Here is a 17,525-nt window from a genome sequence, read left to right on the forward strand (position 1 = left end):
TGACGACTTACTTTAGACCTAACCTCTGAATAAATCTTCAAGAGATTTCCCTAGTTACAGGGCTTCTTTTGAAGTGTATTTTCTTCTTGGTTGCAACTGGATAGAATTGTACTTCCAGGTGACAGCTTGAGGTCACAGCCTTCATCTGCAGTGAGTGACTCTGAATATCATTTGTTGTATTCTGAATAGAATCCCTACATTGCAGAAAGGGGCCATTTGGCCCATTGACTCCACACTGACCCTCTGAAGAGCATCTCACTCACGCCCATATCCCTACCCTGTCTCCTAACCCCACATTTGCCATGGCTAATCCACTCAGTCTTCACATTGCAGACACTATGGGCAAATTAACATGGCCAGTCCACCTAACCTGCGTACCTATGGACTGTGGGAGGAAACTGGAGCACCCAGAGGAAACCCACGCAGACAGGGAGAACATGCAAACTCCAACCTCCCAAGGCTGGAATCGAACCTGGGTCCCTGATGTTGTGAGGCAGCAGTGCTATATATTGGGCCACCCTGCTACTGCCTTTGTTTACAATTTTATTTAATAAGTAGAAAAGAGAGTGAGGCAGAATTTGAAATATTGCTGTTATCTTGATAAACCCAGTAAATACACCAATCAATGAGATAGTTGAGAAAGTTTTCCTTGAACAAGAAGAATTTGGTGTAGCCTGGGTTTTCACTGGTTGCAACAGTTACTGATATCACAGAATCTGATGGTGGATGATTCTCTGTGTAACATTCACCCTCCTCTCCCTTCCACTGTTTTTCTTCAACTACACAAGACCACCCAACTTCTGCTATGCTGTTCCTCACCTCTGGAAATTACATTGAACAGTCTTTAGCAATAGACTAATGGTACAGAAAGCTATTGGCCTTGACAGGCTACTGGTAACTCACACTGTGACTCCTTACCTGTGCTAAATGTTTTGACTTGTGTGAAGGCAATGTGGGACTGCTAATACAATCCTGTCAGCACTGTGTCAGGTCCACTGCAGCTCAGAAACTCTCTATTACCAAGTGATCACACTTTGTCCTATAACATGGGATCAAGTCATTCAAAAAGGTTACTGCTACATAACACATGACTACTGCACTGTCAAGGCAAGATGTTTATTTCCTTAAATTTTTCAGCTAAGAATACTTATTTTTTGTATGTTTTCACTTATTGCAATAATATCAAAATTTCCTAGCTGAATAGTCACTGTGTATTTTACATTTTAGTTTTGTTAATTTAAACTTTTGCACCATGAGTAAATGTCATAGTATAATACATAATTATCCTTTGTCTTTTAGCAGACAAATGAAAATCAATATCCCATGTTTGAACCAGTGGAGTGGGCCAATAGTTTTATTGAGGTTTATAATATCAATGATCAAGCTTCTTTCCAGACTGTCAAAACTGCTGTTCATCAGATTAAGCACGAATGGAACAGTGCAAAAGGTAACACATGCTTTGTGGAAATTTTATAGCATAAGCTAATGCATTTTTGAATTATTTTGTAAAGTATGTTGGAGATTTGTTCAAAGTAGGATCCGTTAGTTTATTTTGTGTGGCCCTGCATATGCAGTAAGTGTTGATATGTGCACGGTGCTTGAATGGGTGGGAATTAATTGGGTTAATCTAATTAGAGGGGTTTCTGAGAAGGACAGATTATAAGAAGGGAATGGAAGCACATTGCAGCTAAGGAGTGATAGGGACCATTGTTCACAAGGTAATCCTGCAGAGATGTGGAACTAGGGTACCTCATTGAATTAGCTTGTTGGACCAGGTGAAGTCTGTAAAACACTCATAAAGTTACAAAGTCATAGAGATATATAGCACGGAAACAGGCACTTTGGTCTAACTCATCCATGCCGACCAGATATCTTATGGTCTAGTGCCATTTGCCAGCATTTGGCCCAAGTTCCTCTAAACCCTATTCATGTACCCATCCAGACGCCTTTTAAATGTTTAATCGTACCAGTCTCCACCACTTCCTCTGGCAGCTCATTCCATACACGCACCACCTCCTACGTGAAAAAGTTGTTTCTTAGATCCCTTTCATATGTTTCCCCTCTCATCTTAAACCTAGTTTTGGATTCCCCACCCCATGGTATTTGCTAACAACGGACATCCCAAAAACTTCATCCGCAGATGCCTACTTGTTAGATAATGCCAAAAGGACACAGTACACCCCAAGACACTGGTCACACCCAACCTATATCAAGAACATATCAGAACTGACAACGAGACTCCTATAACCACTAGGAGTCCTGGTAGCACACAAGCCCACAGCCACACTATGACAAACACTCACAAGAACCATAGACCCCAGACATGCAAGACTAACATAGTTTACATAAATACCTCACAATGATTGCAGCAAACATTACATCGGCCAGACCGGAAGGAAACTAGCTATTGGGATACACGAACACCAGCTAGCAGCAAAACAACACAACAAACTTTCCCTCATTTGATTGTACTCAGAAAATGAAGGCCATCAATTTAACTGGGACAATATGACCATCCTAGCTCATGCCAACCACAGACACACATGGGAATTCCTAACGGCCTGGTTTTCAACTCGTAATGTGATCAACAAACATGTGGAATTAGACCCATATAAAAACCCATGCAAAAAAGAACTGGAAATGACATAAACCAACTTAACAGATTGAATCATATAAATTCCAAGTGGAGTAGAACAGCATTGCTTCATTGGAGGCCGCACTGATCATGTTACCTAGCATGGTGATGAAATGTTTGTACGATAATCAACCAGCTTGATGAGCAAACCAACAACATCATCCACAATGTGAGCTACAAATCCTCGCAAGAACCTTAAACCTTGCCTATTTACACCATCCATGCCCCTCATGATTTTATAAACCTCTATAAGGTCATCCCTCAGCCTCTGGCACCCCAGGGAAAATAGACCCAGCCTATGCAGCATCTCCCTTTGGCTCTAATCCTCCAACCCTGGTAACATCCTTGTAAATCTTTTCTGAACCCTTTCAAGTTTCACAATATCCTTCCTATAGGAGGGAGACCAGAATTGCATGCAATACTCCTGGCTGTTCTAAACTATTGACAGTGCTATAAAGGCAGTCACTTCACGTAAAGTCCTTCTTAGCTCATTATAAATGCCTAGTTCGAAAATGCTTAAGAAATCCAAGGAAAGTAGTTGAAAATGGAAACTCTGTTAAAATGCAGCCCACAGCCATCTAAAAAGCTTTCAATAAGTGACCCACATCCTGAAAGTGAACATCCCACTCCTTTTTCATTTTTGTTGAAATCAGAAAGGGGCTAATCATGGTTGTGTTTGAGATTTTAGGTATTTTAACTTTCCACTTAACCCAGAAGTTTTGGGGAACTAAAAATAACACCATAGTACACTAAAGCAAGGACGTTATGCTAAATCTTTGTAAAACACTAATTAGGTCTCAGCTAGAGTATTATATTCAACTCTAGGCACCAGTCTTTGGGCATGATGTCAAAGCCTAAGAGAAGGTGGAGAGGAGGTTTGCATATGGTACCTGGGAAGAAAGGTCCAGTCAAGAGTCGAGACGATGGAAACTTAATTGTTTTTCTTTGAGTCCAGAAGGTTAAGAGATGATTTCAAAGAGATGTTCAAAATCTTGCGGGATTTTAACAAAGTAAGCAAGTTGTTACTGTTCTAGTGATAAAGAGGCTGGTAATCAAAAGATGCACATCTAAGATAACTGCCAAAAGAACAAGAGGTGATGTGAGATCAAAATAATTACGCAGTGAATACTTTAATCTGGAATTCTGATCTGACTTGAAAGGAAGGTGGAAGCTGATGCAAAATAACTTTCAAAAGGGAAATGGATAAATACTTGAAAGGAAAAAAAATTGTGGAAGACTGTGAATAGTGTAAAGAAAAGAAGACTGAAATTAATAGGTTATCCGTTTCAAAGTGCTGTTACAGGCATGATGGGTTGGATGGCCTCTAACTATGCTATATTATCCTATTATTCTGTGATTCTAATTCTGCACTGATAAAGAATCAGCGGTAGATTCACATCCTATGTGTTTGAAATTTTATTAAGGCTATTGCCAGTTTTCCCTCTCACTGATGAACTACACAATGACCTGAAAGTTCCCTTCTTCAATGTTACTAAACCTCCCAGCTACAGCCTTCCCAGTACAGCTAGCAGTCAAAAATATCAATCTGAATGGTTGTTGGATGCAAAACCCAGTAAAGATAATTCAAGTGTAGTTAATTCAAGCTAGTTAAAACTGCAGGGCATTATTGCTCAAGAAAGTCTTCAGTCTGCCCAAACCTGATTTCTAGCTACCTCGCCCAATTGGGGGCGGGAGCTGATGCCAGAGATTATCCCCACAGTTCCTTGCTGTGGAATTTTCTGCTGCCCTATGCTTTTGTAACAGTGTCACCACTTGCCCTGCTGCTTATAAGAACTTGTGTACATTCATCCCTGGGATGTTCAGTTCTGGCACCCACTTTAAGATTGTACTATTTAGATTAAATCACCTTTTCTTTGTGTTCTGATCAAAATGTATTACTTCACATTTAGCCATGTTGAATTTTGTGCACCACATTTCTGCCCATGTTTTCAATCTATGCTCTCCCAAATCACTATTTACTACATTTCAGACTTTGGACTTTTACAAATGGTGAAACTGTGCTCTGTAAATTCTTATCCAAGTTAATATGTATCAAATGGAGTTGTGGTCCCACCATTGACCTCTGGCACTATTGTTGGCTTCTTCTCTCCAATCTGACAGGTGGCTATTCACCATTTCTCTGTTTTCTGACCCTTAGACAATTTTGTATCCACAGGCAAATTCAGGCAGGTTGGATTACTTGAATGGGAAATGTGGTTGGCATGGATAAATTGAACTGAAGGGTCTATTTCCGTCCTGTATGATTCTATGACTCTATGACATTAATCTCATTGCCTTTAGTTTTATTAACATGACTATCATATGGTACTTCATCAAATGCCTTTCAAAAGCCCATATTCACAGCATCATGACATATCGTAATCACCCACACTCCATGTTGCTTCATCAAAGATTTCAGCATATTTTTCAAACAGAATTTGCTTTTAACAAATCCATGATGGTTTTCATTTTATAATCCATACTTTTCCAAGTGCTAGTTAATTTTTTTCTAGATTACCATATACAAAAGTTTCTTCATGTCCAGCAGACTAATTGACTTGTAATTGCTGTGTTTATTCATGTCCCATGTATTATATGGGGGTGTAACATTTGCAATCCTCGAGTCTTCTGGCACCATCCTTTTATTGAAGAACAATTGGTAGATTGTGGTCAGACACTTCACAGTTCTCTTCCTTACTTTTCTGTGCAGCCTGGGTACATACCATCATACCAGATGACTTCTCTGAGTGCTGCTAGCCATTTGAATATCTGCTCTTTAGCTCTTTGTATTGGGTTACTATTTTCTTTACAGTAACATTGACAACATCCACTTCTCTTGTGAAGTGCAATTTAAAATGCTCATTTAGTACCTCAAAAATGTCCCCTGTGCCCATAAAAAGATCTTTTTATTGTCTTGTAATTACCCTCACCTTTCTTAGACTACCTTTTTAATTTTATAATTATAAAAGACTTTCAGGCTTCCTTTTCTGTTACCCAGGAAGCTTTTACTCATACTCTTTTAACATTGTCATCCATAGCTCAGTTGGTAGCAGTTTTGCCTGTAGGGCTTGACACTCTAGTGCAATACAGAAATTGCATGCACCATTGGATGTTCCATCACTCTGATAAGATTTTAAACCAAGGTCCCCAACTGCTTGGCTTCCTATTCAATATTTATCTCTCAACCAATACCATAAAAATAGATTATTTGGTCATTATTATTTTGATGTTTATGGGTGTTTGCTAAGTGTAAATTAGCAGCTGCATTTCCTGCTTTACAACAGTGACTACATTATATTTCAGAAAATACTTCATTGGCTGTAAAGCACTTTGAGATATCTGGTAGCCATGAAAATCTTTCTTTCTTTGCCTTTCTTAATTTTCTTTTCCAATTCTCTTTTCTAGGTTCATATTCAGCTACTTTTATCATGTACATTTGCCTCCAACAGGGAATATTTACCTGATGTGGAATGCTTATGTTATCCCTCACAATATAAGCAACTAGGATTTGTTTAATCTGGTTTTGAAAGATTCAACAGATGTTTATTGGAGTTCAGTAATATATACAAATATTACATTTATAGGCACATGGATGTCTAAGCTGCTCAGTTATAAAGGGTAACATGCTTCCATCCATGTCCCATGCTTTAAGTGGACCCAGTTAAGATGAAGTCTGAGATCTTTATACCCTCAGATCACATGCTATGATACTGTGATGATATCATGAGCCTATACCTTAAAGGTTTACTTAAAGGTACTGAGTACCCAACGGTTTTATTAAACTGAACTGCACAATGAGCATTTATCATGAATTTCCTTTATCTGTTGTTTTTTCAATGTCTATATCTTTAGTCACTAAGAAAGTTTTAACTTTAGAAGCTTTTCCTTTCCTTCTTGTGGGAAAATGTCCGGTCCATAGGTAAACCTTCTCTATACTAAAATGCTTGAAGTTCCCATCATCGCAATTATAAAGTTCATCCATTTCTCTGCAGTTTGTCTGTAAATTTGCACCTTCACCTCCTTCAAATTATTTGTGAAGCATAATATTTCCTCCATTGTTCCTTAATGTTAATAGAATAGACTCTTTTTGGACTCAAAAGTACATCTTTCTCAAATACTGCAGTAATGTTCTGAGCAATGCTGGTGTGCTAAGTTTTTCTTTATTTTCTTCCTTTATTTTCCTGAATACCTTCAATCCAGGAAAGTGAAGTGTCCATTCATAGTGTCATAGAGATGTACTTCTTAGGAACAGAGCTTACAGTCCAACTCATCCATGCCAACCAGATATCCTAAATTAGTCTAGTCCCTATTGCCAACATTGGCCCATATCCCTCTAAACTTTTCCTATTCATGTACCCATCCAGATGCCTATTAAATGTTGCAATTGGACCAGCCACCACCACCTCCTCCGGTAGCACATTCCATACATGCACCACCCTCTGCGTGAAAAAGTTGCCCCTTAGGTCCCTTTTAAATCTTTCCCCTCTCTCCTTAAACCTATGTCGTCTAGCTTTGGACTCTCCTACCCTGGGGAGAAGACCTCGGCTGTTCATTCTATCCATGCCCTTCATGATTTTATAAACTTATATAAGGTCACCTCTCAGCCTCTGATATACCTCTGTTTGGCCCATGTCCCTCTAAACCTTTCCTATTCAACTACGTGTCCAAATGTCTTTGAAATGTTGTCACTATACCTGCATCTACTACTTCCTCTGGCAGTTTCATTCCACATATGAACCACCGTCTGTGTGGAAAAGTTGCCCCTCAGGTCCTTTTTAAATTTTTCTGGTCTCACTTGAAATTATGCTACCCAGTTTTGAATTCCCCTGCCCTTGGGAAAAGACCTTTGCTTTTCATCCTATCTATGCCTGTCATGATTTTATAAATCTCTATAAGGTCACCCCTCAACCTCCTCCACTCCAGGGAAAATAGTCCCAACCTATCCAGCCTCTCCCTACAATTTAAACCCTCCAGTCCCATTAACATCCTGGCAAATATTTTCTGCACTCTCTCCACTTTAATAATATCTTTCCGATAGTAGGGCAACTAGAACTGCACACAGTACTCCCAAAGTGGCCTTACCAATGTCCTGTACAACCTCAACTTGACATCCCAACTCCTTTACTCAATGGTCTGAGCAATGAAGGCAAGTATGCCAAATGCCTTCTTTACCAACCTGTCTACCTGTGCTGCAACTTTCAAGAAACTATGTCTCTGAACCCCCTAGGTCTCTCTGTTCAACAACACTCCCTGTGCCCTACCATTAATGCCTGCCCTTGTTTGTCTTACCAAAATGCAACACCTCACCATTTGCCACTCCTTGGGTTATTGGTCCAGTTTATCAAAATCACTTTGTACTTTCAGATAACCTTCTACACTGCCTATTATACCATCAATTTTGGTGTCATCCACAAATTTTCTAACCATGCTTCCTATACTCTTATCCAAGTCATTTATATAAATCACAATTGACAGTAGACCCAGTATCAATCCCTGTGGAACACCGGTGGTCACAGGCCTCCAGTCCAAAAAACAACTCTCTACCACCACCCTCTGTTTCCTACTTTCAAGCCAATTTGGTATCCAACTGGCAAGCTCTCCCTGAATCCCATGTGATCTAACTTTACTAACCAGTGTACCATGTGGAATCTTGTCAAACGCCTTGCTAAAATCCATGTAGACAATGTCTACCACTCTGCCTCTTCTATCTTCTTAGACACATCCTCAAAAAACTCAATCAAGTTTGTAAGACACGATTTCCCATGCACAAAGCCATGCTGACTATCTCTAATAAGTTCTTGCCTCTTCAGATCCATGTAAATCCTGTCTCTCAAAATCCTGTCCAAAAACCTACCTACCACTGATGTCAGACTCACTGTTCTATTATTTCCCAGGCTTCTTCTTGTATCTCTTCTTAAACAAAGGCACACGTTAGCCACACCCCAGCCTTCCGGCTCCTAATCCATGGCTGTAGATGATACAAATGTCTCTGCTAGGGGCCCACAACTTCTTCCTAGCTTTCCACAATGTCCTGGCATACATTTATAGAGTCATAGAATCATCCAGCACAGAAACAAACCCTTCGGTCCAACCAGTCCATGTCAAACATAATACCAAACTAAACTAATTCCACCTGCCTGCTCTTGGCCCATATCTCTCCAAACATTCCCTATTCATATATCCATCCAAATGTCTTTTAAATGTTGTAATTGTGCCCGCATCCACCACTTCCTCAGGAAGTTCATTCCACATGCAAACCATCCTCTGTGTAAAAAAATTGCCTCATGTCTTTTTTTAAAATCTCTCTCCTCTCACCCTAAATATGTGTCCCCTTAGTCTTGAAATCCCCCATCTTAGGGAAAAGATAACTGCCATCAATCTTATCTCCACCTCTCATTACCTTATACACTTCTATTAGGTCACCTCTCAACTTCCTATGCTCCATTGAAAAAAAGTCCCAGCCTCTCCAGCCTTTCTTTAAAATTCAAACCTTCCATACCTAGCAACATTCTGGTAAATCTCTTCTGAACCCTGTCCAGCTTGATAATATCCTTCCTATAACTCAGTGGCCAGAACTGGACACAGTACTCCAGAAGAGGCCTCACCAATATCCTGTACAACCTCGGCATAACATCCCAACTTCTATACTCAAAGGAATGTGCGATGAAGGAAAACGTGCCAAACACCTTTTTAACCATCCTGTCTATGTGGGACACAAATGTTAAAGAATTATGTACCTGACTCCTAGGTCCCTTGTTCTAAAATGCTACCCTAGGCCCTACCATTAATTGTATAAGCCTTACCATTGTTTGTTGTACCAAAATGCAACAGCTCGCATTTATCCAGATTGAACTCCATCTGCCATTTTTCAGCCCATTAATCAGGTCCTGGAGATTTATCTACCTTTATGCTTTTAACGACCTCCAGCACCTACTCTTCTGTAATGTGGACTGTTTTCAAGACATCAATAATTATTTCTCTGAATTTCCTAGCTTCCATACCTTTCTCCAAAGTAAATACTGATGCAAAATATTCATTTAGTATCTCTCCCATCTCCCACATCTAAGTTATTGCCACTATAACATTAGTTTGTGTGTTTCAGAAATCTTATTTACCACACTCCATGGATTTATATGCATGACCTCTAGATCCAACTTAGTCTATCTTACGTTTCCCTCTCTGTTTCCTATTTCTGAGTTACATTATTTTGACTCTGTTTGGTTCTCCCAGTCCTCCGCACATCCTATATCCTATTTTTAATATGTTATTACGATGTTTTTGCCCCAGACAAATTGCTTTAAACACCAAACCCACTGCAGTAAATCTCCCTGTCTGAGCATTAGTCCCAGCCCTGTTGAGATGAACCTTCCCATCTTATATAGGTCTTCCTGCCCCTTGAACTAGCTTCAATGTCCCTGTGTAATCATATGTTAACCCGTTTTCTCCTACTGCTCCTATGAACACTTGTGCATGGTGCTAGGAGTAATCCCTACATTACTTACTTTGGGGTCCTGCTTTGTAACTTCTTCCTGGCTCCTGAAAAGATCCAGGATAGATAGAAGTGGAACACAAGCACAGTCCTGCAGACATGAATCAAGGAGAAGTGTGAAATGTTTGTATTGTTCATTTAGCCTAAACTAGATCTGAACGAAACCTGATGTTTGAGGTAAATTACAAAGTGTTTTAGCCAATTCTCCAGTACTGAAAGTCAGCTTGTACTGGGTTTTCTGATATCTATTATATAGTAGCTGGAGAATTTATGTCTTTTTAATTTTCTTGCTTTCTCTCTTGACACTGAGACATGCTGATGGGGAAATTATTACTACGAAAATCAACCAGTTCATTGCCATGCTATGTGTGTGACCATGGACAATGAATGGTCACTGGACAACCGAAGGTCATCACACCAAGACTAATTTGATCCTCTGGCTTTTACAGTCAGGTGTTTTTCAAAAGGAGTTTCTGGATGGCAGTCAGCAATAGGAAAAATAGCTAATTTATTTTCCTGCTTAATGTACAGGCCAAATTGCAGCATGCCCTTGGGCAGACCAGTCTAAATTATTTCCCTGATTATAGACTGGGGATTAGGTAATTTTAGAACTTCATTCAATCATGATTCCTAAAGATTTTCTTCAGGGAAGCCTCAGTTCCCTGACATGAGGACTTGAAGCTAAATCTCTGGAATTGTAGAACTGTAACTGAGATTAATCTTACATGTATAGCAATGTCATAAACAAGATAAATAGTTTTCCAATATTCTAGTGACATAGAGGTCATGATTAGCCTTGTTGGCAATAAACGTGTGTCATGCCGGGGAGATTCATGAAGAAGGCTGTCTGTTTACCATTAACCACAAGTGCCACTTCCAGGAGGTATCAGCAGCAGAACATTACCATGAGATATTCAGTCTGTTCCTGAAACTGATTCATGCTGTTGGAGACAGCCTGAAGAACAAGGCAGATAAGAGGAGGTACAGTGGGCCCAAGTCAATGGCCAAGATTATTACCAATGTATTTGGGAAGAGAAGAAAATCTGTTTAAATGAGCATATTATCTGTGGTCAGAGTTATCCTTATGGGATCAGTTCCTTTGGTTATTTACTTCTGTCATTTTGTACCATATTTAATAAGTACGAGCTTGAATTAAATTAGACAAATAACGCACCACTGCTGTGGCTGTGCATTCAGTTTTTAATGGTGTCGTGTGACAGGGTTTCTTTTTGTGACATCGAATTGTTTACCTCAACTGGAATAGGATCAAACCACAGGCTGTTGGTATTTTTCTGATCCTTACAGTAGTTGTATAACCAGCTGAGCTAACTGGGCTAACTGGTCTTCCACTGTGCATCAGATTAAACTAAATTATCATAACATATAGCTTGGCTTAATTTTATAATATTTTGATATACGCATCTGTAGATCAAAACATTAACTTGTAGCTAAGGAGCCAGACAGCCTGGTGGCTCAGTGGTTAGCACTGCTGCCTTACAGCACCAGGGACCTGGTTTCAATTCCACCAGGTAACTGTCTGTATGGAGTTTGCATATTCTCCCTGTGTCTGTGTGGGTTTCCTCCAGGTGCTCTTGTTTCCTCCCATAGTCCAAAAATGTGCAGGCTAGATGGATTGCCCATAGTGGTCAGGGATGTGTAGATTAGGTGGATTATAAGGATGGGTCTGGGTGGGATGACCTGAGGGTTAGTGTGGACTTATTGGGCCAACGGGCCTGTTTCCACACTGTAGGGATTCTATAAAAGAAAGTGAAAAGTTGTAAGCACTTTAGAAATCAAATTGACTGTCTAAAGATGAGTAGATCCTTAAATGCATTTCAGTAGTTCAATGATAAAACACATGGGTGAAGTGATTATATTGAAACATACATGTTGCAGAGGAATCATAATATTTTGTTGGTTTTTCCCTTGTAATGCCTGAGTGTTTACATGCAAACTCATATCTTTGCTGTTGCTCCAATGAAAACATTGGACACTAACAACCAAAGATCATATTTATGTGAATCTGAATGTATAGACTTTAGCTTCTTTAGATTAGTAGCAGAAGCACTGTTTCTCACTTCTCATGTGATGTGAGCTGTTCACAATAACTGCTTCATTTTTCCGGAGTAGATTGAACCTCAAGCAGGAAGGGTGGTGAGTCAAAGCATTGCTGTCTTTAAAGTCATCAAAGATCTACTGATTATACAGTAGCATTTTTAGAGTTGTGAAATGTAATTATTCATTGGCAAGTTGTAGTATATTCCCTTATCGTGCTGATTGTTGTTTAGCCACAAACAGCAGAACTCTAAATAATTTACGTCTTCTGCTATGACATAGCTTGGATTCAACCAAGTTAATGCCAGTATTGTTTTGCCCACTGTTATAGATAGACCACAGATATTTAGTTGCATTATACTTTTTAAGAACATATGAAAAGTCACTTCTATGTGAAGAGGATCAGCTGCATTTGTACTGTAAATAATCTCTTCATATTGCATCAGCATAATAAGTAAAACACTACAAATCATATACAACACAATGACTGTATTGTTCAAATATACTGTATTGGAATAATAATAAAATCTGGTTTCATTTGAGGAAAATTGATTTATTCAATTCAATGAATGCAACATAATCATTCATGAGGTGAAATGACAAGATGCCAAGGCTATCAAGATCAGAAGGCTGGGCAATGCCTGAGTCCAAGGGTTAATGGAAAGCAGGGAAACAGCAGGTCACCCGCAAGGATGGTTTTCATCTGAGAGATGAGGATTTCAGTGTTCCATCTAAAGGTTCCACTATAAATATCATAAAGCAACAGGTAAATTACAGTTGGTTCAAACAATAAATCACACTTGGAGTAGTAAGTAGAATGAGTGGTATTTCACAGTGTTCCCAAGCAATCCATTCACATGAATGGCAAATATTTTTAGCTCTAAAGTTCCTCCTCTCTCCAACTTTTCCCTTTCCTCTATTCTCATCCCAACCACCCAGCCTCTGAATGTTACAAAAACAGAAATTGCTGGAGAAACTCAGCTGGTCTGGCAGCATCTGTAGAGCAAAGACAGAGTGAACGTTTTAAAGAGTCACTAGAATCAAAAAGTTAACTCTGTTTTCTCCCCTCAGATGCTGCCAGACCTTTTAAGTCTCTCCAGAAATTTCTGTGTTAGTTTCGGATTTCCAGTATCCACTGTTCTTTGGTTTATTTTAACTTCTGAATTTTAACTTACTTCCTGTTGCTGAGGTTTTCAGATCAAATATATGCACGGACCAGATATTATTAAAAATCTTAATTGATCAGTTTACAATTGATATAAACTCTTAAAAGTTATTGTCAACATTTTTTAAATTATACAAATACAGATTCTCTCAACAATTTAAAGTTGAATTTTCTTTCCTGTAGTTGAACCTGGGTCATGATCCATCAAATACTAATATTAATATCAACGTTTTGGATTCCATCGTAACTGGAATTACAAAAGAGCTAAACTTGTTAAAGTCAACTAAGATATTTCTGCAAGCTTGTGAACAGAGCAATCGACAATATGTTGATGGCTGTCGTAATTATACTGTTGCACTTGTAATTGAAGTGTGTTGAGTTACCTTTAACCTGAATCTGAAATACAAACTTTTGTAAAGTTGTCCAATTTACATTTGTTCTCATCGTTTTTAAAATTTGATAGGCACATAGTAACTTAAAACATTGGCATCACTAAATTTACCTTATACTCTTCACTGTCACAAAGGGTAAGAAAAAGACAACACTAATCCCTACGTAGAACTGTTTGTCCAAAAAGAAACCATGAATGTTTTTTGTTATTCATTAATGGGATGAGGGCATTGCTGGCTAGGCAGCATTTATTGCCCATCCCTAATTGTTCAAAGTCAACCACATTGCTTTGGGTCTGGAATCACATGTCAGGCAGACCAGGTAATGATCGCAGTTTCCCTCCCTAAAGGACGTTAGTGAACCAGATGGGTTTTTCCTGACAATTGACAATGGATTCATGGTCATCATTAGATTCTTAATTCCAGATATTCTGTTGAATTCAAATTCCACCATCTGCCGTGGCAGGATTCGAACCCAGGTCCCCAGAACATTATCTGGGTCTCTGGATTAACCGTTCAACGATAATACCACTAGGCCATCACCTCCCCAACGTTGTTGGAATTACATAAAATTTTTTATATAGTGACTATCCATAACAAGTTGACAGCAGTTAAGACTTTTCTACTTCACAAAGAGCGCATGAATCAATAATATCTTTAACAGCGTATGAAGGTCGAGATACTGTTCCTCAAGGAACAACATCCAAATACTGGACTTGCTGAAATATCTGTGTGATGGGGTACTATCAACTTTAATACATTAGCTTAGCTCCAGTGTAGAATTCACTTGCTGGTGTATTTGGTAAAATTGTGATCTGTGCAAAAGATTTTCCTTTGATCAAAGATGTTTGCTGAAGGTTCAAATAGTAGATTTAATCATCAGAAGAATAAAATTTTAAAAATATTAATTCACAGGAGATGGGCATCGCTGGCTCGGTCAGCATTCATTGCCCATCCCTAATTGCCTAGAGGACACTTCAGAGTCAACCACATTGCTGTGTGTCTGGAGTCACATGTAGGCCAGACCAGGTAAGGGTGGCAGATTTCCTTCCTGAAAGGACATTAGTGAGCCAGTTAACAACACTATTTATACACCGAACAGAGCAAATTTCTGTATAGTGTTTTCAATATTTGTGTGAATAAATGGCATAAGTCTGGACTGTGTCTATAGTTAACACTAAATAAGCATAAAATAAGTTGTACTTGGGGGGATCCAACCACTATCAGCATGTGATTAGGGTAGTTTGCCATCACCGTCCTCTTTGATTGACAGGGTAAAAGGGCCTACTTGGATTTCAGTCATAGTGGAAAACCATGAGTGTATCTTAATGAGAACATACCCTTTTCTTGAACAAGACGTAATTCGTAGCAATCGAGAAGAAGTTACAGCAGTAAATTAGACACTGGGTGGAATCTTCCCAAGCCCTGAGAATGTGGGTTTCAGCAAGAGATCTTTAAAAATTGAGAGATGTAAACCAGGCCTTTCTCAACTTCAAGACAAAAAGTCATAGTTTTCAACTTAGTTATAAACATTGAGTTGAGATATTCACTAGTGAGCAGCGAGAGGACTATGAAGGGGAATTATCACTCATTTTCATTGAAAGTGGCTGGACAGGTAGAGACAGCAATTAATAAAGCAGACTTTACTAGTAAGGGCATAGAGTACAAGGGCAAGGAGGTGATATTGAACTTGTACAAGACATTTGTTAGAACTCAGCTGGAGTATTGTATATAGTGGGGGCACCTCATTATTGGGAGAAATGCATTGGAGAGAGTGCAGAAGTGATTTACAAGAATGGTTCCAGTAATGAAACTTCAGATATGAGGATGATTGAAGAGGTTGGGACTGATCTCCCTGAAGAGAAGAAGGCCGAGAGGAGATTTAATAAAGCTTCTCAAAATCACGGGTGAAGTAGATAGGGAGAAGCTGTTCTTGCTTTTAAAAGGAACAAGAACAAGAGGGTACAGATTTAAAGTGATGTGCAAGTGAAGCAAATTCGATGTGGCAAAAGATCTTTTTCACACAGCAAGTAGTTAGGATATAAGATGCACTGTCTGGAAGTGTGGTGAATGCAAGTTTAGTTGAGGCATTCAAGAAGACATTGGATGATGTATTTAGACAGAAATAGTCTGAAAGGATATGGGGAAAATATAAGTCAAGGCAGATCTATATAAGTCCACAGGTTTGGGCATGGTCAATTGAACGGTTGGAATGGTTCGTGTCAGAAGGTCCGTACAATTGGGTGAATGGGCCATGGTCAGCACTGTGGGTCCAACCAGTAAATATAAATTGGTGGGGGGGGGTTATTATGGCCTCCTGGGAAAGGGCAACTTTGTTATGGGGAATGGAGCCAGAATGCTAGGAGACAGAGGGGATTATAATACAGCATGGAAGGGAGGGGATAATTTGAAAGTGCGGGGGTGCTCATTGACAGTCAGCAACTGGTTTCAGTGGCAGGGAGTGGGGGTGGATAGCAGACTGCTAGATGTGGCATGATTACTTGATATACCTACAGCTTTGAGGTAACGTGTGAAGTTTTACTAGACGAATTGTGTGGGAATTTGGGAAAGTTCAAAGCTGATGGGGTTGATGAGGAAGGCTAACAAGAAGGGATTGTTTACATTTGGGGATTCACCATCAGTAAGATTCAGGGCCTGAGATTCCTTGCTGGAGGAGCATTCCATCATGTTGTGAATGATAAATGCACAATGGAGAAGGAAATGGCTGTGACCACACCCAGAGTGGCCAGGGTGACATCTGGAAAATAAGGCTAACTACGTCAGGCTTCTACTTATTGACTACAGCTCCATCTTCAAAACTATAATCCCAACCAAACTAATCTCCAAAGTCAGAGACCTAGCTCCCTGCTCCACCCTCTATAGCTGGATCCTCAGCTTCCTGACCCACACTCGCAATCAGTGAAGGTAGACAACACCTCCTCCACAACACAGGCGCCCTTCAAGATGAGTACTCAGCCCCTTACTGTACTCCCTGTACACTCATGACTTGTTGCCAAATTCTGTCGGAACTCCGTTTACAAGTTTGCTGATGACACCACTGTTGTAGGCCGGATATCAAACAATGACGAGTCAGAATACAGGAAAGAAATAGAACGCTTGGTGACGTGGTCCAACAATAACAATCTCTCCCTCAATGTCAGCAAAGCTTATCTACATCAATAGGAGTGACAATTGCCAACGATCTGTCCTGGACCACCCACGTTGATACAATGGTCAAGAACACACAACAACGCCTCTTCTTTCTCAGGAGGCTAAGGAAATTCAGTCTGTTCATAAGGACCCTCACCAACTTTTAAACATGCATGATAGAAAGCATGCTGTCTGGATGCATCATGGCATGGTATGGTAAACGCTCTGCCCAGGACTGTAAGAAACTGCAGAGAGTTATGAACACAGCCCAGTCCATCATGTAGGCCAACCTTTCATCCATTAACTCGATCTACACTTCCCAATGCTGTGGAAAGGCAGCCAACATCAACAAAGACCTGCCTCAACCCGGTTATAATCTCTTGCAACCTCTTTCATCAGGCAGAACATATAAAAGCTTAAACACACGTACCAACAGGTTCAAGAACAGCTTCTTCCCTGCTGTTATTACTTCTGAATGGACCTCTCAAATTTCAAATCTAATGTTGATCTTGCTTTTTGTGCACCTTCTTTGCAGCTGTAACTTTGTATTCCTCATCCAGTTCAATCATTCTATGATCTTTGTATGCTCTGATCTGCCTGTACTGCATGCAGAACAAAACTTTTCACTGTTCTTAGGGACAT

General features: G+C 39.7%; 1 protein-coding gene across 1 annotated transcript; it reads left to right on the forward strand.

Annotated features, from left to right (window-relative positions):
- The first annotated feature begins 858 nt into the window (after positions 1–858).
- Positions 859–11,175, forward strand: rerglb (RERG/RAS-like b). The gene is given in 5 exon segments (XM_020516540.1): positions 859–894; positions 1,300–1,423; positions 1,426–1,447; positions 10,898–10,933; positions 10,935–11,175. Coding segments are annotated over 5 exon segments (459 nt in total).
- The last annotated feature ends 6,350 nt before the right edge of the window (positions 11,176–17,525 follow it).

The sequence above is a fragment of the Rhincodon typus genome, chromosome 17, assembly GCF_021869965.1.
Source record: "Rhincodon typus isolate 14 chromosome 17, sRhiTyp1.1, whole genome shotgun sequence".
Lineage (NCBI taxonomy): Eukaryota > Metazoa > Chordata > Chondrichthyes > Orectolobiformes > Rhincodontidae > Rhincodon > Rhincodon typus.